This window comes from Geotrypetes seraphini, chromosome 3 (genome assembly GCF_902459505.1).
Source record: "Geotrypetes seraphini chromosome 3, aGeoSer1.1, whole genome shotgun sequence".
NCBI classification, from domain to species: Eukaryota; Metazoa; Chordata; class Amphibia; order Gymnophiona; family Dermophiidae; genus Geotrypetes; species Geotrypetes seraphini.
In genome coordinates, this window is record NC_047086.1 from 142,864,789 (window position 1) to 142,888,230 (window position 23,442).

At 42.7% G+C, this 23,442-nt stretch overlaps 1 protein-coding gene across 2 annotated transcripts in view; it reads right to left on the minus strand.

Moving 5' to 3' along the window:
• The window catches only part of SNX17 (sorting nexin 17), a 149,845-nt gene that overhangs the window by 41,647 nt on the left and 84,756 nt on the right, over nt 1-23,442 (minus strand). For both annotated transcript variants that reach the window (XM_033938345.1, XM_033938346.1), the window contains exons 3-7: nt 16,960-17,077; nt 16,588-16,652; nt 16,177-16,287; nt 4,625-4,715; nt 805-892 (exon numbers count right to left, since the gene is read on the minus strand). In XM_033938345.1, coding sequence (XP_033794236.1) covers nt 805-892; nt 4,625-4,715; nt 16,177-16,287; nt 16,588-16,652; nt 16,960-17,077 — 473 coding nt within the window. The remainder of the gene's footprint in view (nt 1-804; nt 893-4,624; nt 4,716-16,176; nt 16,288-16,587; nt 16,653-16,959; nt 17,078-23,442) is intronic.

Here is a 23,442-nt window from a genome sequence, read left to right on the forward strand (position 1 = left end):
GCACTTCCCCGACCGACCGACAACAGCCCCGGTCCGACAAACCTCCCTGCCCTTAACCGCGAATCTAAATTACCTTCTTACAGCTTCTTACCTGCTTACGGCCCGCTCCTCTCCCTTGGTAGCCACTCGAACCGCGAGGCTACTTTCCTTCTCCTTATCTGCCCTGCCTGCAGCACAGAGCCGAACGGAAGTCTTCCCGACGTCAGCGCTGACGTCGGAGGGAGGGAGGGCTTTGTTTAAGCCCTCCCTCCCCTCCGACGTCAGCGCTGACGTCGGGAAGACTTCCGTTTGGCTCTGTGCTGCAAGCAGAGAAGGTAGGGAGAAGAAGAGCCGCGTACATCCAGAAGACTGAGTACATCCAGCCCCGCGACCCTCGGAGGCGTCCCCATGGGATCCCCGCGACCCTAGGGGCGTCCCCACGGGATCCCCACGACCCTAGGGGGCGTCCCCACGGGATCCCCGCGACCCTAGGGGCGTCCCCGTGCAGCTCTCTAATGTAAAGTAAGGGCATGTAAACAGTACCCGGCGTATAAGACGACCCCCGACTTTAGGGAGGATTTTAAGGTACTGAAAAGTCGTCTTATACGCCGGCAAATACGGTAACCAATTTGTAAAGCAGAATAGAAAACTTGGATTGAAGCTCCTTATGCCTGGAAAGCAACAAGATAGTTTAAAACTATTCACTGTGGATGATGCTTTATTGCAACTTTCTCTCTCTCAAGCTCCTAATGAAGGAATAGAAGCCAGAACAGGGTCAGCTGCAGGTAAACTGAAGAGGCACAGAGCAGAATCCTTCTGGTTTACCTTTTCCGCAGAATAATCCTATACTCTTGATTTCTGAGACTTGTCACAGACACATATGGCAATTCAAACTCCTGCAGTTTCCTTACAACTGAAAGTGAAGAAGCAAAAGTGAAGGTTAAGAGCAGCACCCAAGGCACAAAACAAAATAAATGAACAATTAATTAGTAATACAGCACCCAATCAGTCTCTTCCTTAACAATGGACTCTCCCCACCTCTAACCAACCTGAAGAGGGGGAGATTCTGTCCCACCACACTAGAGCTGCAGTATGATATACATTAGCAAGCTGAAAAGGTCACACCAATTTATTTATTAGGAAAAGAAATTAATCTAAGGTTTAAAAAAAACAAAAACTTACAATTTTGTAAACAGTATAAACAATAGCAAAATTAACAAAAATAAGTAATGAATACAATTAAGGAGGTAAACTTGAAGATGGCAAAACTGAATCCTAGTAATAGACAGTTGGGGTATCAGACATAAGAACCTAAGAATAGCCTTATTGGGTCAGACTAATGGTTCATCAAGCCCAGTAGCCCATTCTCATGGTGGCCAATCCAGGTCCTTAGGTACCTGGCCAAAACCCAAGGATTAGCAACATTCCATGCTATTGATCCAGGACAAGCAGTGACTTCCTCCTTCCCCCCCCCCTCCCCCATCGAGTATACTGCTGCAAGTGGACAGTTTTTTTCAAGAGAGTAACAGTGGTTGTTTTATTGAAGACTCTAGTGGCAGGGTATGACCTAATAACTATGGGGGTTACAGTAGAGATCTTCTGATGCCCAAATAGTTTAAGATTTAGTAGGATTTAATTTCAGATGATCAATTAACCAGTATGGAATTGCATGTAGGCCCTTGTTAAAGGCAGAAGGATCTGCCCAAATGTTATTTTTAAAAATGCTACTAGGCTAAGGAAAAGGTTAAATAACTTAGACATGAATGTCAAACTACTACACAACACCCAGGGTATACAGTATGAATTAAAAGCAATAGGACTGTTAAAATATCTTGCTTCAACATGATGGGGCCTATGATAGTATCATTTCTTAAAAGCATCTAATATTTATTTTAAAGGGACAATTTTCAGAAAAACCTGCTAAGAGTACTTTTTGGCCATGATCTTTGCTCCATTTTTCAAAAGGGAAGGTACATATGCACTTTCCCTTTGAAAGCTATCAAAGGCAAAATGTATCCAAAGATTTATACCTATCTGTTCCATGGATACACAAGCGATTCTGGTCTGAAAATGTAATTCCTTACCTCCCCACCCCAAAGACTATCACCAATTGGATACGATCCTGAACGAGGAGAATCTACGGGATCCCTGTCAACATGGATTTACTAAGGGGGAGATCCTGCCGATCCAACCTGATCAGCTTCTTTGACTGGGTGACGAGGAAGCTGGATGTTGGGGAGTCCCTGGACATCGTATACCTGGACTTCAGTAAAGCATTCGATAGCGTACCACACCGCAGGTTGCTGAGCAAGATGAGTTCTATAGGATTGGGCAACAAATTGACGAAATGGGTTGGGAACTGGCTTGGAGGTAGGCTTCAGAGGGTAGTGGTGAACGGCACCCCCTCCGAAATGACAGAGGTAATCAGTGGAGTGCTACAAGGCTCGGTCCTGGGCCCGATCCTATTCAACATCTTTATAAGAGACTTGGCAGAAGGGCTGCGAGGTAAAATAACATTATTCGCCGATGATGCCAAACTAAGCAATGTAGTGGGCAAAAGCACAACAGACATAAATTCAATGTCCGACAACATGATGCACGACCTACTCCTACTGGAGCGCTGGTCTAGGTCCTGGCAACTCAACTTCAATGCCAAAAAACGCAAAGTCATGCACCTGGGCAGCCAAAATCCATGCAAGACTTAATGGCGAGATCCTAACAAGAACTGAAGCAGAACGAGACTTATGGGTGATCGTCAGTGAGAACATGAAGACTGCCAATCAAGTGGAGCAAGCTTCATCCAAGGCAAGGCAAATCATAGGTTGCATACGCAGGAGTTTCGTCAGCCGTAAGCCCGCAGTCATTATGCCATTGTATAGATCCATGGTGAGGCCCTACCTGGAATACTGTGTGCAATTCTGGAGGCCACATTACCGTAAGGATATGCTGAGGCTGGAGTCGGTCCAGAGAATGGCCACCCGGATGGTCTCAGGACTCAAGCATCTCCCGTACGAGGAACGGCTGGATAAGTTGAAGCTGTACTCATTCGAGGAACGCAGAGAGAGGGGTGACATAATCGAGACATTCAAGTATCTCACGGGCCGCATCGAGGTGGAAGAAGATATCTTCTTTTTCAAGGGTCCCGCGGCAACAAGGGGGCATCCATGGAAAATCAGGGGCGGGAAACTGCACGGGGACACCAGGAAATTATTTTTCACTGAAAGGGTGGTTGATTGCTGGAATAGTTTTCCACTTCAGGTTATTGAGGCCAGCAGTGTGCCTGATTTTAAGGCCAAATGGGATAGACACGTGGGATCTATTCACAGAGAAAGGTAGGGGAGGGTCATTGGGGTGGGCAGACTAGATGGGCTGTGGCCCTTATCTGCCATCTATTTCTATGTTTTTATGTTTCTATGTTACTACAATGTAAGCAAACATACAGTACGTGAACTGTGAAACAAAGTGCACACACACACTCTTACCTGCATATAGGGTAGCCAATTTTCAGGCAGATACGTTGTATGTGCTTTATGCAGGCAAAATGTTTTTTACCTACAGACACCCCTTTCAAGATTGCCCTCCCCATTTCAGTAACCCGTTCTGAAAAATCATTTCTGTATATTAAATCTAGCTACAATATATATTTTACATGAAACATCAAATCTGTAAGAAAATGTGTGACATATAAAGATGCAAATTTTTTTTCAATTTTCTCAGTTGTCTTGATAAAATACCTTTAAAGACTTCTATTCACCTTTAGCTTTACTGCACTATACCCCCCCCCTTTTTACAAAGCTGCATTAGTCTTTATCGCTGACTGCAGCAGTATTAGTTTGACCCTCTTAGCAATTCTATGGTCACTGGAGCTAATACTGCTATGGCCGGCGATACAAAAGTCCAACGTAGCTTCGTAAAAGGGGACCTATGTTTTCTTTGACCTGGATAATTCTGCTGCCCACTTGTGGTAAACCAGATACAATGCTGTTTGCAAAATTTCCTGATTTGTGTTCCCTTTAATATTTTGTTCCTAACAAACCCCCCTCACCAACGTGCTAGAATTTGGTATGTATGTGTAAATTGATTTCCAATATTGTTTTAATATAATTTGTACATTCACCTACACTTGCTCGCTCGAGAATTCTTGTATTATTTGAGAATTCTTTTTTTTTTTTTAATCTTTATTCATTTTCAAATATTTAAACAAGTGTATAATAGTCAAACAGAAAATCTTTAACTAATCACTTGACAATCTTACTTAAATTCCTTCAAACATATAAATATAAAAGAATCCCTACCCACCCACCCATATTAATAATAAACAATTATCAACTATTATCTTTCACATTCCCACCCCCCTATATTTTTTAATCTAATACTAAGGTGTTTAAGATCATTAGAATAATTAATCAATTTGAGAATTCATTAAATAAAGAATTAAAAAATTGTAACACCACTCTGGTCCAGATGATCTACATTTATTTTTAATGCTGCTGCTGAAATTTATATGGGGAGAAGGGGAATGAAAAGAATGGAAAATATCAAGATTTAAGACAACCTCTAAAGAAAACAGTTCAGACCAGTTTGGTGCAACTAGTTTCTTGCACTCAAAATAAACAAAAAAGTAACAAAAAAGCAAGACACTTACAGGAAAATGACCCATCCTTTCCTTCCCTCACCAGGAACAAGCTGAAATATCCCACCAAGTCATCTGGCAGGTCAAGCTTGGCGGCTGCAGCCTGCAGACAGAGAGGAACTGTTTTCAAAAGGTTTTATCCTTTTAAGTAAATAAATTAGAATGCATTCAAAGAATAAACGAACTACCAGATTCTTTGGATTTGAATGGACTTGAGGAAGGACGGAATAATACAATTATCTTATGGTTTCTCCTATATGTACAGATTTGCCTTCATGATGTTTATTGAAAAGATACAAGTACCTGTCGAATGAGTTGAGTTGGGAATGTTAATCTAAAATTGTATTGGCATTTTCAAATTTCTTTGTTATGGCTGTGAAATTTTATGTTAGGTTGCTATGTTTATTTTATGATAAAGTATTTTATTATATGATTTGTTAGCATTCTATTGTCATCTAACCTGAACTGGATTTCTCAGAAATGGCTGAACATGCAGGCCACACTGAACAAAAATTAAAAGGTCACTTCTGATAAACTAGCATGGAGAAGTAGCCTAATGGTTAGGGCAGTGGGCTCAGAAGCAGAGAAACTGGTTTGATTCCCAATGTGGCTCTTTGTGACCCTGGGCAAATCATTTAACACTGTGTTGCTCCAAGTAGAAGAAAAAACATACCTTAGATTGTGAGCCTACTAAGGACAGAGAAAGTACCCGTAGCAGGTGTTTTCCAAAGACAGCAGGTATATATTCTCACATCATCCATGGAACCGGGTATGAGCAGATATCAGGGTACTGTCACTTTAAATTTTAAGGCACTGCCCATACCTAAGGTGACCACACGTCCCGTTTTTAGATCCCCTGTCCCGTTGTCCCTACACACAGCTTTGCGCGGGGACAACGGGATAGGCGATCGCTTCCTGACCCTCCCTGCCGCCGCACAAAAAAAAAAAAAAAAGCCTCCCTCCAGGCCTGATTTAAAACACCCCCGGTCCGCCACCGCTGATGCTGTCCTTACCTCCCTGCTGCTGCTAATCGCCACCCAGAAGCCTTCTTCCCAATGTCAATTCTGATGTCGGAGATGACGTTCATAGTGCCGCTGAACGACCAAAGCTAAATGAGGCGTTTCAGGAGGAGTGTTGAGAGCGGGAGTTCTGCGGGACATGGGCCGGCTTAGATTTAGTTGTACAGCATGTATAACCGAAAGTTATACAGTCCAGGATCGATGGAACTTGGACATTGTAACTTAGACCATTTAAAACATATTCTAAGTCACAAAAACCCACCTAAAGTCACCAGATAAGCACTGAAAACACATAATACATACCCCCACACACTACCCCAGTGATCACCAACCCCCACCCCCAATCCCATAAAAATTGTAATCACACCTTTAAAATTCAGCCTTCAGACCATCATCACCTGGCAGCCTGGCAAAGGAAAGCCTAGTTGTCCAGCACAGAGGCAGCTTAAGTCGAGGAGAGGAGGACCCATACCCATAAGCCCTTGTAATCACTGCATTGATACTTAAATATGTGCACTCCTCGATACATCCCACAAAACCCTTTTGTACTGCCATATAAGTGGCTCCTGCAGCCATAAGGGCTATTGGGGTGGTAGATAAGTGGGTCTAGGGGATTCTGGAGGTGGTTTGGGGGGCTCACCATGACCTATAAAGGGAGCTGTGGTGAGAAGAAGACATGGCACTCTTTTTGTGAAGTTCACAGCAGTGTCCTGTAAGGTACCCCACTATTTAGGTGCCATGTCTGGGTGTTCATTCAGTCCATCACTTTGTAGACCCCTCCCACGTCCAACAGGGCTCGTTCTAGGCATTGACGAAAAGTTGGACGAAAATGTGGTATAAAGATGGATGATTTAGTGACTTGGATGATCAGATCTGCAGGATGTATAGTTAGATGATTTTCGAAGCAAAAAAAATTTTGGATGTATTTTTCGAAAATGTGTCCTTGGCTGTTTTTTACATTGAACGACTTGCAACTTATATGAAAACGGACTTAGATGTTCCTTTCGATTATGCCCCTCCATGTGTACATGAACAATGAATGGAAGAAATTGGGGGCGGGATTGGGGGGGGCGGGGCTAGGGCAGGATTGGAGACGGGACTGACAATTAATAGATGTCCTTTTTTGATGAAAAAAATAAATGGTCACGTTATCCATACTCCATTTATGTCAATACCTTCCCACCCAATATCAGCTTGCAGGACCTGCAGTTCAGTAACAAAGCTACATCACTTAGATTCATAAATTTTTAAAATAAAATAAATAAATAAAAGCCAACTAGGGGAAGCAGTCAGGTTGTGAGAATATATACCTGCAGTCCAGAAAAAATCAAGCTAATATTGTCGAGTGCGATGCCAATCCTGTTCAATATGTATGTAAGTGACATTGCTGAAGGGTTAGAAGGAAAAGTGTGCTTTTTTGCAGATGATACCAAGATTTGTAACAGAGTAGACACCGAAGAGGGAGTGGAAAATATGAAAAAGGATCTGCAAAAGTTAGAGGAATGGTCTAATGCCTGGCAACTAAAATTCAATGTAAAGAAATGCAGAGTAATGCATTTGGGGATTAATAATAGGAAGGAACCGTATATGCTGGGAGGAGAGAAGCTGATATGCACAGACGGGGAGAGGGACCTTGGGGTGATAGTGTCCGAAGATCTAAAGGCGAAAAAACAGTGTGACAAGGCAGTGGCTGCTGCCAGAAGGATGCTGGGCTGTATAAAGAGAGGCGTAGTCAGTAGAAGGAAGAAGGTGTTGATGCCCCTGTACAGGTCATTGGTGAGGCCCCACTTGGAGTATTGTGTTCAGTTTTGGAGACCGTATCTGGCGAAAGACGTAAGAAGACTTGAGGCGGTCCAGAGGAGGGCGACGAAAATGATAGGAGGCTTGCGCCAGAAGACGTATGAGGAGAGACTAGAAGCCCTGAATATGTATACCCTAGAGCAGTGATGGCTAACCTTTTTGAGCCCGAGTGCCCAAACTGCCGCACAAAACCAAAGAATTTCCTCAAAGTGCCAGCACGTCAATTAAACCTTAATAACAAGATTTTAGTATCTAAAAACTCTTTATAAAGTTGCCTGAACTATGTAACATCATTTTTAAAGGTTGGAATCTTTGTATTGTCAGAGAATCAATTTGATTCACAATCCTTTGGTTTTCATTTCAATTTATTGGCAATTTATAATGTTTTAATGATTTCATTCAATTTAATGAATTTAGGAAGAATTTGATTCAGTTACACAATATATTTTAAATGCATTATTATTTATTATTTTATTTATTTTATTTATTTATTTATTTTATTTTATTTATTTTATTTATTTATTCAATTTTCTATACCGTTCTCCCAAGAGAGCTCAGAACGGTTTACATTAATTTATTCAGATACTCAAGCATTTTTCCCTATCTGTCCCGGTAGGCTCACAATCTATCTAATGTACCTGGGGCAAATGTATCCTGAGTAAAAAAAAAGATAAACTTCTTAAAACTGTTAACTTTGTCAAGACTCGGTGTGTATTCCCAAAGAGTCTATACATGTTTTTTTGTAAAATTTACAATCAAATTAGAAAATAGTTAAATCATTACATTTCTAATAATATGATGTAAAGAAAACAAAAGAGCTTTCAATTAAACCAACCGTTTTTATTGGAAATTCCAGATTGGAATACAACAGGGCCATGTAAAGTCCCTTTTTTAAATAACATCTTTAAATAATATTTAAATAACTTAGAAAGTGTCTTAACTGCAAACTGAAAACACTGCTTCATGTAAACATATGCATTGGGCATGCTCTGAAAAAAATTAATGTGATTTTTGTTGTTGCATGCATGCTGATAACTTGTCAATCCTTGGCTCATAGTGTGTTAATTTCAGAGCAACACATGCAGCACTCATGTCATCCGTTAATCTGTTTCTAGCATCAGATTTTATATGATTCAAAGCTGAAAACAGCTGCTCACAAGCATAGGATGACCCAAACAAAGTAAGAAGAGCAATCCCAAGTGCTTTCATGGACTTAAAATTGTCTGGCAGAGAATTCCACGCTTTTAGGATTTCATTTACAGAACTGCTAGCAGTGATTTCATTTGTCACCCTTTCACACTCAATACGTTCAAGAGCCGCACGCAGGTCATTGAATTTACTTTTCCAGATAGAGCTTTCTTGAAATTCCAGTAGCTCCATTTCCAAATTTTGAATATCCAACCACTATAAGCAGGAAAGATCAAGATCTTCAAATGTGGACTTTTCTGGGGAAGTTATAAATGAAAGGGTTGTCTCCATCTTACGGAACTGAGAAAATCTTTTACTAAAATTCTCCTTTGCTTCGGCTACAATGGTGGAATATGCTTTGTGGATTTCCTGGTGTTTTTTATGACTGTCCACAAATGTTGTAGAATTATCCAAATGTATTTTTAGGTTGGGAAAATATTTTAGCTGTCCACTCTCAAGGTCTTTTTCAAAAACATGCAATTTTCTCTCAAAAGCTTTAATGTCACTAAACATGCTTTCTGCTGTTTTTCCCATGCCTTGTAATTTTTTGTTAATTTTTTGTTTAGTACATTAAAGTGGTTAGTAAAATCTGTAAAGAACATGAGTTGGTAAGTTGAGGATAGTCTTCCCCCTTTTCGTTCATAAATAGCCTAACTTCTTCCAAGCAGGCCACAAATTTCTCTAACACTCGTCCTCTGCTCAGCCACCGGACATTATTGTACATCAGTAAAGTGTTATATTGTGCCTGAACCTCATCAAGAAGGGCTTGAAAATGTCGAAAATTAAGAGCACGCACCATGATGAAGTTCACCATTTTTGTTACATGTTTGAGGTCATCGTCAAGTTTTTTGCTGCTTTCTTTGGCGCAGAGAGCCTCTTGATGTATTATGCAGTGAAATTGAATCAGTGGATGTTTTGCTTCCTTAGCAAAGAAATGAATGAATCCTGATGTTGTCCCCACCATGCTAGGTGCTCCATCGCTAGTAACTGAAACCACTTTTTCTGGACTTATTTCTAGTGATGAAAAAGCCTCCATCACAGCATTGTGGATATCTGTCCCTTGTGTTCTTCCAGGCAAAGACAGCAGTTTTACCATCTCTTCTCTCATGATGTCACCAGTAGCATAACGCAAAATGAGCGCTAGTCTTGCATGGTTAGTAATATCTGTACTTTCATCCAAGCACATGGAGTAGAAGGGTGCTTTTTGTAAGTCGCAAGTAAGCTGTTGACTAACATCAGCAGCCATTCGCAGAACCCTATCTTTTGCAGTATTTCTGCTTAGCGGCATCTCAGAGATGCGCTGCACAATTTTATCCTTGTTTTGGAAATCATGGAAGAGTGAATTACTCCCAGCCAAAATTGCCTTTTTGATAAAATCTCCATCAGAGAGTGGCTTACCATGTTTTGCCATGCACAGTGAAATTTGAAAGCTGGCAACTGTAAGATGATTAGTTTTTGAAAGATAGTTGCTAAAACTAAGAGACTGGGAGTGATATTTCTTTAATTTTCCTACAAGGAACTCTTTTCTTTGAGCTAAACCAAGTTCAGCAACACTGTTATGGTTGGTCTCAAAGTGACGTTTGACACTTGATGTGCGAGACACAACACTTTCATTACACATAATACACAATGCTTTCCCACTGCGTTCAATCACTCCATATGTCTCTGTCCAGGCCTCTTGGAATGGTCTTCCACTATCTGTTTTTGCTTTTTTTGCTGTACTCATTTTCTTTGTTCAAGACTTCAAGTCTACAAAAAGATAAAATTTGTATAATAAAAAAAATCTAATGAAGTGCTGTATACAAATCCGTCCCCATTAAAAAAATATGTGATTGGGGAATTTTACTAATTGTAGACATCCGTTTTGGTCAAAAAATATACTGTCCGGGTGAAAACCGGACTTGTGCAACCTGAGTGTATGGGAAAAGGACTTTTATTTTTCATTATTGGAGCCTTTGTTATTTTATTATGATGTTTACAAAAGCACTGTGAAGGGCCACATATACACTTTACTGTTTTTTGCTATACTGAGTTTTCCATAAGGTACAGCGCAGAAGATTAGTGTGTTGGTTGTTCACAGAGAGCCCAGCCCTCCTCTCAGCTTACTGAACTTCTCTATGCAATCATCATAAGCAGCTTTTTTATTTCCTCGAATTTAGCATGTCCCCCATGGAAGATACAGAGGTTTTTACAGAGGAGCACATTATTAGACACATTAACATCCCCCCATATCCTCACCTCTCTAGCATGGGAGCACTAGGAACTGTTCCTGATTACAGATGTCACATGTGGAGTCACACTACAGCCTCACTGAGTTCCTGTGACAGACTCAGTGTGAAGCTTCTCTTCCTCTCCCCACTTCCCCCTCACACACTGCCTGGCTCATAGGATACTAAGGGGAAGACAGGCAGGCTAAACATCCACTCACAGGACTGCAGCCAGCACAGGAGGATGGGCCGCGGCCCACCGGGACAATGCCCGGTCCTCCCAATGGCCAGTCTGGCCCTGTTGCCAGGTGAGCTGCAAAGCAGACACCGGCACACTCGCCTCCCGCCGTGCCGCATATCTTAATTGCGGACTAGAGAGTTGCGCGGGGACAGAAATCCCACCCGTCCCCACCCATCCCCGCCAAAGTCTCACCCGTCCCCACCCGTCCCCGTGAGGAATCCCTCCGTCCCAGCCCGTCCCCGCGAGGAATGTCCTCCGTCCCCGCCTGTCCCCGTGAGGAATCCCCTCCGTCCCCGCCCATCCCTATAAACGTCAAAATAGTTATTTCATTTAATTATGCTACTGAATTAAAGGCTCTGGTAGAAACCCATTTACAAATAAGCAAAAAGACTTTATTAATTTGGAAATATTAATTGGGAAGAATACACACTTTGTAAACGGGTTTCTACCAGAGCCTCTTTTGTTTATAAATTTTTATCAACACAACTAATATACTACTTTATCCTGAAGCAAAAAAAAAAGAAAAAAAGAAATAGAATTCTTTTCCTACCTTTGTTGCCTGGTTTCTGCTTTCCTCATGTTCTCATTCAGTTCCTTCCATCCACTGTCTCTCTTCCTTCTACGTCTTCCATTTGCTCTTACTGTGCCTCTCCCTTTCTCCCCCGTTCCAAATTGGTCTGGCACCCATCTTCTTCCCTCCGCTCCCCCCATAGTCTGGCATCTCTGTCTTCTTCCCTGCCAGCATCTTCTCCCCACTCTGTCTTCCCCATTTCCTTTCAGCGTCCTTCTCCCCCCCCATCTTCCCCATGTCCTGTCAGCGTCCTTCTCCCCCCTCTGTCTTCCCCATGGCCTTTCAGCGTCCTTCTCCACCCCCCCCGTCTTCCCCATGGCCTTTCAGCGTCCTTCTCCACCCCCCCATCTTCCCCATGTCCTTTCAGCGTCCTTCTCCACCCCTTTGTCTTCCCCATGTGCTTTCAGCGTCCTTCTCCCCCCCCCCGTCTTCCCCATGTCCTGTCAGCGTCCTTCTCCCCCTTCTGTCTTCCACAAATGCTTTCAGTGTCCTTCCTCCCCCCCCGTCTTCCCCTTGGCCTTTCAGCGTCCTTCTCCACCCCTTTGTCTTCCCCAGTGCTTTCAGCGTCCTTCTCCCCCCGCCTTCTCTCCCGCCCTGGGTGCAGCACAGCCGGCCAGGTCCCCTTACTTTTGTGGGGCTTCCCCGACCGACAGACCGACAACAGCCCCGGTCTGACAAACCTCCCTGCCCTAAACCGCGAATCTAAATTTCCTTCTTACAGCTGCTGTAAGAAGGTAATTTAGATTTGCGGTTAAGGGCAGGGAGGTTTGTCGGACCAGGGCTGTTGTCGGTGGGTCGGGTTAGCGCCACAAAAGTAAGGGGACCTGGCCGGCTATGCTGCACATGGGGCGGGGCGGACCGCCCCCCTCCCTTAGTAGCCACTCGAGCCGCGAGGCTACTCCTCCTTACCTACCCTGCCTGCAGCATAGAGCCGAATGGAAGTCTTCCCGACGTCAGCGCTGACGTCGGAGTGAGGGAGGGCTTTGTTTAAGCCCTCCCTCCCCTCCGACGTCAGCGCTGACGTCGGGAAGACTTCCGTTCGGCTTTGTGCTGCAAGCAGAGCAGGTAGGGAGAAAAGCCGCGCGACTTAGTACATCCAGCCCCGCAGGAACCCCGCGACCCTCGGAGGCGTCCCCACGGGATCCCCGCGACCCTAGGGTGCGTCCCGTGCAGCTCTCTATTGCGGACCTTCCCGCGTGCCAGCTGCAAGGCCTTCGCGTGCCACAGCTGGCACGCGTGCCATAGGTTCGCCATCGCTGCCCTAGAGGAAAGGAGAGACAGGGGAGATATGATTTAGACGTTCAAATACTTGAAGGGTATTAACGTAGAACAAAATCTTTTCCAGAGAAAGGAAAATGGTAAAACCAGAGGACATAATTTGAGGTTGAGGGGTGGTAGATTCAGGGGCAATGTTAGGAAATTCTACTTTACGGAGAGGGTAGTGGATGCCTGGAATGCACTCCCGAGAGAGGTGGTGGAGAGTAAAACTGTGACTGAGTTCAAAGAAGCGTGGGATGAACACAGAAGATTTAGAATCAGAAAATAATATTAAATATTGAACTAGGCCAGTTACTGGGCAGACTTGCACGGTCTGTGTCGGTGTATGGCCGTTTGGTGAAGGATGGGCAGGGGAGGGCTTCAATGGCTGGGAGGGTGTAGATGGCCTGGAGTAAGTATTAACAGAGATTTCGGCAGTTGGAACCCAAGCACAGTAAAGCTTTGGATTCTTGCCCAGAAATAGCTAAGAAGAAAAAAATTAAAAAAAAAAAAAAATTTAAATTGAATCAGGTTGGGCAGACTGGATGGACCATTCGGGTCTTTATCTGCCGTCATCTACTATGTTACTATGTTAGGTTATAGCTGCTTACCTTTTGGAGACTTTAGGCAATGAACCATTTTTTTCTCCAAAGGCATTATGGATCCTGTCTTTTACTTGTTTACATGCTGTGTGTTCACAGCCAACGTCATCTACCTCTTGTGGGCTTCACTTGTTACAGTGCAAATGTGGAGCAGAGAGCTTCACAGACATTGCTGTGAACTTGTCTTGTTCTGTTATCATCTTGGCGGGACTTTGACCAGAGGACTCATCAACAAGCCTATTCACTATTCTTCTGGGTGTCTGCCAATAACCTAGTGGACAGGTCCCATTTGCTCCATGTGTGTTATCTGTGCTTGGCCAAAGAGAGAAGCTGCAAAAAAACTGAACTGAGTGGAGTTTGGTCTTTGAGGAGATCAGGTCTGAACTTGGAGAGTTCGGCTGAGCATTTGTAGGATTAAGCATGAAGAAGAGAGAGTTCTTTGTTGTCATGCATCCCATCGGCTGATGGGGAAACACTGTTCTGTGCCATGATTGTTCCAAGAAGAACAGGCAGCGGAGTGCTTTGTGGCTAGAGAGCTGCACGGGAACGAGGATGACAAGAATCCTGCGGGGATCCTGTGGGTTCCCCCTTTGGGTCACGGGGATCCCGTGCGGTTGGAGGCAGCTTGAGCTGAGGGGCTCATCTTCTTTTTCTGCCTGCAGCATGCCACATATAGCCGAACCGGAAGTCTTCCGACATCAGAGTTGATGTCGAAAGGAAGGCTTCATGTCAGTCCCCCTGAAACCTTCCCATCCCTGCCCCCCTCCCCCCACCCATCCCCAACCCCCCCTAAAAAAAATAATCTCCATCCACTAACAGATCCCATATCATGTGTAATCCCAGGAGGTCACAAAGGTGCAATGGGCCCACACCCACATCCAGACAGCAAAGTACATGCTCAGGATCAGCAGGAACAAAAGAAGATTCTATAACTCAGTGTAACACAACAGAGAAGAAAGCTCAAAATCCTGCAGCTGCCATGACTACTTTACCAGCCACCAGGAGTTACAGCACCCCTCTCAGGGAGGCAGCCACAATAAGCAGTGCAAAGTCCACTCCATTGAGGAAGTAACACCACAAAGTCCTGGGCTGCCTCCACTGTGTCAAAAGTGTGCCAAACCCCATTATCATGGATTTTTAGAAGTGCAGGGTACAGGAATAAAAAACGAGTCTTCTTTGCTGCCAGATTGGTGCACAATGGCTGGAATTTCCACCTGTGATCTTGAAGAGACACCGAGTAGTCCTGGAATATGCATATCAGGGCTCCGTCATATTTGAGGCTGTCTCTCTTGAGCCTGTACTGCCGCAAAATCTCTACTTTGTGGAGATAGTTATGCAACTTAACTACCACAGGCTGGGGCTGCTGGCAATCCTCCATCAGCCGGCCCACACAGTGCACGCGCTCCTGACAGAGACCCCATGCCGTCCGGCAAAGGGAATTCTGCAACAAGCCAGTCTTTGAGCACGGCACCCAGCTACCGATCAGAGAGGGTCTCCGGCACACTAATGAATCTGAGATTATCCCTTAGGGACTGGTTTTCAATATCCTCCAATTTCTCTACGTGTTCAGTCAAGCATTTTTCCAGTTGAGACAGCTGAGTGTCCATGGTATGCAAGGAGTCCTTCACCAAGGAGACGTGCGTCTCCAACTCACTAGTGCGACTGAGGGTTTCTCCCAAAAGGGTTTCCAGATGGGAAATCTACCCTGAGAGCTTCTCCATTTGTGGCGCTAATGTGATCATCACGGTGGAGGTTAGTGGCCGCAGTGAGTCTCTGAAAAATTCACCTGCTGTAATGTGCCAGCTTCGGCCATCTTGTCTTCCATAGGCCTCAGCTGTTCCTTATCTTTTGTCGCCGTTTGGCTCGCCATACTGCCACCCAATTTTGAAACAAATTGGTCCATAAAGGGGCCGCTGCTGGAATATAGTGATAGAGAGAGACAACGGATCCCGAAGTAAGCAAAATCAAAGATAGTGTGAGCGAGGGCCCGGAAGCTGCAGGAACCGCATCTGCACTCCTCACTGTATCATGTGACCTCCCTATAAGAACTTTAAAGATGGCCTAAAAACTTGGGATGATTTTTTCTTGGTTTTTCATCCTTGATACTAAGATTTTTTCTTCTCAGTTCAGGAAATAATTTTATTTTGGGGTAATTTTGTTAAAATATGCTCAGCATTCCCTGCCTTAGACCTTTGCTGCCCCTCAACAACTAAAGTCCATCCATTCTGGCTGATTTGTGAGAAAATAGGGAAAAAACCTACCAGTTTTGCTTTGCATCTTTGCAATTAACTTATTTGCCTTTAACATATTGGGGGATCCTGAAGAGGCTACACAGACGTCCAATATACTGTACATTATGATGGGACATACTTCCTGAATTATAAATAAGACATTTAACTTATTTTTGAGCAAATTGGACTTATTCCCTTCTGCCACTGCAGGACAGCATATCCCTATTTCCTCTCCCCAACCTCATGTACCATTTTTCCTACTGTCTCCCTCACTTTTTCTTTGCTTCAACTATTACTTTTAGTTTATTTATTTGAATTGACATTCTGTATTTGAAGAGTGGTTAATCAAATTCATTAAACATTTTCATCAAACAGCATACCAACCTGGCAAAAATAAAGTGAAACCACCACTGTAAATGGCACTGAAACACCCAGATTTCATACTTACTTCCAGCACCTCCTCTGTCCGGTCTGACGTAAGAATTGTGACCTTGATTTTCTGACCATTTGAAAGAGACACCTCCAGTTGTACCTCTTCTGTGGGGATCTGCTGCGTTTCCTTACAAATAAAAACCCTACAGGGTTTAGCACTGGCAACCACACCTCACACACATGAAGCAGCACCAGAAGCATATATAAAATAGAAGAGAAGCAACAAAGGAAAGAAGGAAAGGGAAACCATTTGTTACAATATCCCAGGAGGAAGGAGGTAGTTATGACAGACACAAATATATAAAAAAGGTGCAAAGTCGGATGCAATAAGTAAACTTTTCCAATAGAGGCTATGATAGAGGATGCTGTGGATCCAGGAGATTTAATTTATTGTCATGTCTATATTTCAAGTTTAAATTTTACTTACCTGCTGGGCTTTCCGCAAGAAGCTGTTAAATGTTTCACTGGCTCCCAGTAATGTATCTTGACGCACTAGGGATTCACAAAACACAGTCATGAGAGGTGCATTATCAAATTAATGTACTAGAATTGACAGCCATAAAATTCTAATATATGTCACAATCAGAGCACTGCAGGATCCAACACAGATCGAATTCTCAAGCACTGTCAGATCACCTCCACTCCCAAGAGCCTCAGAGGACTTCTCAAACACTGGCCTCAACTTCAGGCCTCTTAACATAGCTATAAGAATAATCACTGTGCATGTAGATGTTTCTTTTTTCCCCTAGGACAGTGGTGACGAGCCTACACTGCCAGCATAAGAGCAGCAGCAACTCACCAGCCTGCATGTACTTCTCTAGCTGTTCCCTCCTTTGCTCCACCTCTGCAGCTGTGAGAGTAAAAATCTTCTTGGGAGGAAAGGCTGGGACCACATTGGTACCGTACTCTTTTCTTAGCTGAGGATAAGAAAGAAGATAGCCAAATCACTAACAAAACTAAACTAAAAAAAGTCAACATGATAAGTGTGGGAAGAGAGAGGCAAATAGGGCTCAAGGTAGCAGAACAGCCCCCTGAAAAAAGGATTATTCTGGTACCTGGAGACCCAGAATTGGGGATGTACATAGGAAATCTCTTCAAGTTTATTCTAGGATTCTGAATCATTCATTTTCATTAATATTAATGAAGAACACATACAGACACAGTTTGCCTGCTTTGTTTGGGGGAAGAGGAGGACAAGGGCTCAGTTTACTGGGGGGGGGGGAGACTTTCTCCCCCTCCCCTCAGATGGGTATTTATTAGCTCGCTCGCTCGCTCTCTACCCACCACCAACATACAAACTTTTACATATATCATCCTTTCAGCCTATATCCCTTCCTGCCAGGTCTATCATCACTAGTATCTACTTTCCACCCGTTCAGCTGTATTTAAAGATCTTTACTTCTTCATAGGCTTTTATTCTTTTATTTAGATTTTCATTCCTCTAGCTTTTCCTAAATTGTTTCCCCTTTTTCCATGTTTCCCCCTCCAATTTCTAAGATTTCTTCTTCTGTTACCCATTTTGTCCTTTAGATTTTTCTGTCATATTCTTTCTTTGACTTGTTTACAGACTATTTCTTTTCCCTTCTTTATCTTGCCTATATTCTTCTATTTTCTGCTCCCTCTCCTTCTCTTCTCAAACACACTCTCTTGATAAACTAATCCAGGGCTTTCCAATAAAAGCTCTGCTTGTGTTCACGACCAAAGAATGCTGGATAAGCCATCTAATTCTCAAACACGTTTCTTCTTTCCTCTACACCATCCTTTCCCTCTTCTCTACTTCTGCCCCTTCCCACTCATCTCTCATCCCACCCTTCCTCTCGGCAAGTCTCCCCCTCTTATCTTCCTGTTTCTTCCTTCCTCTTTCTCTATCTCTTACCTCTGCCTTCTTTCCTCTTATCCCCCCATTCTACCCTAATCCTATCCCCCCTCTATTTTTCACTTTTCCATTCCCTAGCACACAATTTTCCTCTCTTGTACACACAGTTTCTCCTTCACTGCCAATGTGTTATGTAACGCATGAGCCTGCACTCAGAAATTTACATGCCATACCAGCACCAAGTCCAGAAAACCCAGACTATCACCTAATAAAGACTAAGACTACATATTAGAAAAAACGTACAAACAAAAATGAAATGGGAAACCCAAGAACCCAGACTCAGAGGTGCTGAGGGAGATCCTGATTCCTTCAGTGTGGAAGCCTTTTAATAGACTCAAAGAAGGAAGCCAAACTTCTTGTTCAAGTCTGAACTAACTAATAGACTCTGAGCACTTTAGCAGGAATGGTAGAAAATATGGTGCTCTTGCCCAAAGGAAGATGATGCATTCGTACAAATTATCTTTGCACTGATCCAAGACCAAAGAGATACTGGACACTACTCCCAATCTGATGCACATGTACATGGAGGCAAGTGCCACCTCTCATTTGATGCACTCAGAATATCATTCCAGTCTCAAACGAGCTTCAAGGATCTGGGACCATCAAGGAGATGCTAATTGATTAAAACTTTCAAAATATCAGGTGCTATGCCTGCAAGAGCCTCCTTGTGCTGCTAAGTACCATATCTGTCACCCTTCAGCAAGCTTTATGCGTTGAAGTTCCATTGTCAGGTGTAACTGTTCAAGTATTCACATACATATTACGACATTCAATAAATGGCACTCAAAAATTGGCACCAAAAATAAAGTGCTATTCAGCACTATTCTATAAAGGATGCTTTCAGCTGAGCGCAACTCCCTAACCCAGGGATGTCAAAGTCCCTCCTCGAGGGCCGCAATCCAGTCGGGTTTTCAGGATTTCCCCAATGAATATGCATGAGATCTATTTACATGCACTGTTTTCATTGTATGCTAATAGATCTTATGCATATTCATTGGGGAAATCCTGAAAACCCGACCGGATTGCGGCCCTTGAGGAGGGACTTTAACACCCCTGCCTATCTGTCTTGTTTGTCTAGAACAGTGTATCACAAACTGTGTGCTGCGACACACTAGTGTGCCTCATGAGATTCCAAGTGTACCATGGCACACTGAGGAGAAAGAGCAGCGCCGGCCAGTTGACTTACCTTTTGCTGCGAGGCACCTCCTGTAGGGTCAGAGGTTCACGTGCAGGTGCTGCATCTTCCAGCTGCCGCAGGGTTTCTCTCTGAGCGTGCACCCCCCCTCCCTATAGGTAGAATATTTCTGCTGCCATTATGGGGGGTTTTTGGTGTTTTTTTTTTTACATAAGCACGGAAGAAGTTTTTAGTGCTGATTGGCGTGCTGAATGTTCTGCACTGCTCCAATAGTCAGAGTTCCTATAAGCTTCTGAGCAGTGCAGAGCATTCAGCCGGTGCTACAAACCTCTTCTGCTCTTTTGTAAAAAAAATAATAAAAATAAAGGGGGGGGGTCAAAAATAGAAATATGTATAAAAAAACTGAACCATAAAGAAGCCAGGCTCTACATACAATGCAACACCACAGAAATAGTGGTGCATGTCCCCTAATACTATACAAAATATAAAGACAGCAGATGTAAATTTGCAAAAAAAAACAACAAAACAACAAACCCCATTAAAAAATCACTTTACAAACTTTTTCTGTTGGTAATGGGATTTTAGAGGGTGTACCTGGCTCAGGTTTCGACCTCTTATTGCTTCCCGATGTTCCAGCTCCCAAGTCAGTTTTATTTTGTTTAGTTGAAGTCATATTTCAATATATATTTTAGTTTCTTTAAAATATTTGGTAGTAATTCTTTTTAATATATTTGCATATAAGGAGCTATTCGTTTATCCAACCATTCGTCCAAGCCACGCCCCTTTTTTCAGTATTCTTAAAGCAACTGTAAGTTATTTGTCTTAGGCTCTATTGCAAACTCTTTGTTGGCATCCAGCCTCAGCTGAAAAAAATTTTGCAGCCTTCCTTTCTGGCTCTCCTCTTACAAGCCCAATCGCAGCCTTTACCGAGGAGAGCAATATTCCATGCAGTATATTTACTTTAATCTTTCAATGTGCATGTATATGTATTTCAGTGTCTCTCAACTGCCTCAATGTCACTTTTTCTTCAGGTCAAAGAAGTTACCAATCCTTTTATTTGTCCTTTTCTCAGAGCCCAAAAACCTACAATCTCCTATATCTGAATCTCTTCAATTACAGCAGCAGAGATTGACATTTATACTGATCCTTCACAGTTTATTTTTGAAGTTAGCAGCAAGGAAATAGTTAAAAAAAAAACCGTTGCCAAGTAGATTTCACTGTAGACCTCGCCTCATCTCCAGCAGAGGACAGTTATTTCAAAGCAGCCCATTTCCCTAGTTTGACAGGCATCAGGCATCTTTTAAAAAAAAAAACCTTTATCCCTGTCACTAGGCAGCTCACCGGCAGTCCCAGACTTTTTCAATTTTTCTTTTTTTTCCGATCCAAGATGGCCGCGGTCGTGGTGCACCGAGCAACCGCCTGCAAAACCCCACCTTCGGGAAATCTTTCCTCCTGCGCTCTACGCCGGAGAGCTTTAATCGTGCCAAAGAGGAGGGGAAGGAAAGCCTCCCTGGCCTCACGACGTACCGGACCAGCCCTCCATGGCAACACTGAAAAGCCGCTGAGACGGATTCAGCCCTTCACCTCGCCTCCCAGGAAACAAACAAAAACGGCACCTCTTTCTCCCGAATTTCTCCTTCAAATATCTCTCCGACCCACTCAAAGAGGCAAACTCCAATTTATTATGCCATCAAGAACGTTTTTTTTTTGTAGTTTTTCTGAAATTTAAGCTTGTCTATACGGAGCTCTTTCTTCATCCAACCGTCATCGTTCGCGTCCAAGCCACGGTTTTAAAGTCATCTGGAAACATTGGATGATAGCAGGCATTCGCACTTTGGATGATGTAATTAAAAATGATAAATTGCTGGAGTTTTCACAATTGCAACAAAAATTTGGTCTCAATAAAACACAATATTTTAAATGGTTGCAATTGAAGCAATCTATTCAGAAAGGGTTCCCTGAATGGAAAGATCTCGCTAAATATCACAGTTTGGAATTCTTATGTTTCCAGATGGACTCAATAGGTCACAAAGCCGCACAGTGGTATAAATTAATATCCGGATATATAAATAAAAAACCAAAAAATGGTCTTAGAGACATTTGGAGCATTGAGATAAAACACCAAATTAGTGCATCTCAATGGCCACGACTTTGGTCTTGGAGGCTAAAATGTACGGTGTCAGCATCTATGAGACAAACTTGGTTTTTTCTTCTTCATAGAGCTTTTTGGACCCCTACTCGTTTACAAAAAATAGATAGTTCAAGATCTAATAGATGCTGGCACTGTCATATTGAAATTGGGACATTAGATCATCTTTTATTCTTTTGTCCATTTATCCTATCATTCTGGAAATCAATTTGGCCCCAAATTAACAGAATGTTAGAAAATCCAGTAGCCTTGACATATGATACTATATTATTTGGAACAACTATGAGAGCAAAAAGCCAAATTTCATCCAGTAATAACAAACTTTTATTTATTTTAACTGGAATTGCAATACAACAAATTACATTCAATTGGAAACAACATGATAGATTGAATTATATGTTCTGGTGGAATTCGGTATGCCACATATATAAAATGGAACTCGCTATTGCAACACACAAAGGATACATGAATAAATTTAAAAAAATATGGGGACCATTAACCGATTTTTGTAAAGAAGGATAATTTTTCCCATAAATAAAACTGGAAACATCTGAAGACCGTTAACATGATTTCTCTAATGAACTTTTCCCATGATAAGATAATTATAAAGAGGGAAATGGGGTGGGTTTTTCAATTTTGATTATTACATACTAAATTAATATTTAAAGAATGTATAATAAAATTGATTTATGTATTATTGGTTGGGAAGGAGGGTGGGACAGGGGATTATTATATTAATGTTAAACTTGATATTAATATATGAGTTAGTCAAGTGTGTATTTAAGTTTCTATTGAGTTTATTTGTAACACTTGTTGTAACACAAAAAAATGAATAAAGATTTAAAACAAAATAAAAATAAAACAAAAAATGGAAAAGATAATGCCATTTTATTGGACTAATACATTTTAAAATTACCTTACAGAGGTCAAAACCTCTTTCCTTAGGTCAGTAAAGTATACTGCTGTTACAATATCCGAGAATTTGGTCTCTAAAAGTTAGTCAAAAATTATTAAAATTAGCCCAATAAAAGGATCACCTTATTTCCATTTTCTATTTATAAACATTTATCAACACAGCTATAATACTACTTTATTCTAAAGCAAAAAAATTAATAAAATAGATTTTTTTTCTACCTTTGTTGTCTGGTTTCTGCTTTCCTCATCTTCTTGTCATTCTCTTCCTTCCATCCAGTCTGCCCCTTCCAGAAACTGCCTGCCTCCCCCTTCCATTTCTCCTCCTCCCCCCCCCCCCTCGTGGTCTGGCATCTCTCTCAATCCATCTTTACTTCACTCCTCGCTTAGCATCTCTCTCTTCATTTCCCCCACTCATCTGATATCTCTCTCTTCTTCCCCCTTCCCCCATGCTCTGGCATCTCTCTCTCCTCCCTTTTCTTCCTTCTCTATTTTCTGCCTCTGTCTAAATTAAATTCTCTCGTACTATCCAGTCCTCCATTTTCCTCTTTTCACTGTGTCTACCCACAGCTTGCCACCCCTTTCCTTCACCTCCTCCAGTATCTCACTAACTCTATCCTCTTCTCCCATCCAGCATGTAACCTTTTTCTTTATCCCCTCCTTCCATCCAGTATGTGTTTTCTTTCTCCATTTCCATTCAGCATTTGCTTCCACCTCCCTCCCCTCCCAAAGTCTGCCCTCTTTCTCTCTCTCCAACCCAATTCCATCGAATATCCAGCCCTCTTCTCTCTCTCTTTCCCTCCAACCCAATTCCATAGAGTTATCTTGCCCCCTCACCTCTCCACCACTTATGTTGCTTTCCCACACACTCCTGAAGGCACAAGACAAACCTCAAGCACTACTTAACCCCTTTCTCTTGTTGGCCTATCTCTCTCCCTTCACAATCACATTTCTGTTTCAAAATCAAAATATTTTCTTTTTCAGACAGGCCCCAGTGTCGGCAACCATTTTTCTTACAAGTGGCTGCTCAGCCCAAAGCCTCCCCTTAGATGCGAAACAGGAAGCTGCTTCAGAGGGGAAGCTTTGGGCTGAGCAGCTGCTTGCAATGGATGCTGATGCTGGGCCCATCTGAAAAAGAAAATGTTGAGTTTGAAACGGAAAGGTGACCGCGAAGGTGAGAGGAAGGAAGGGAGATGGGTCAACTAGGGGA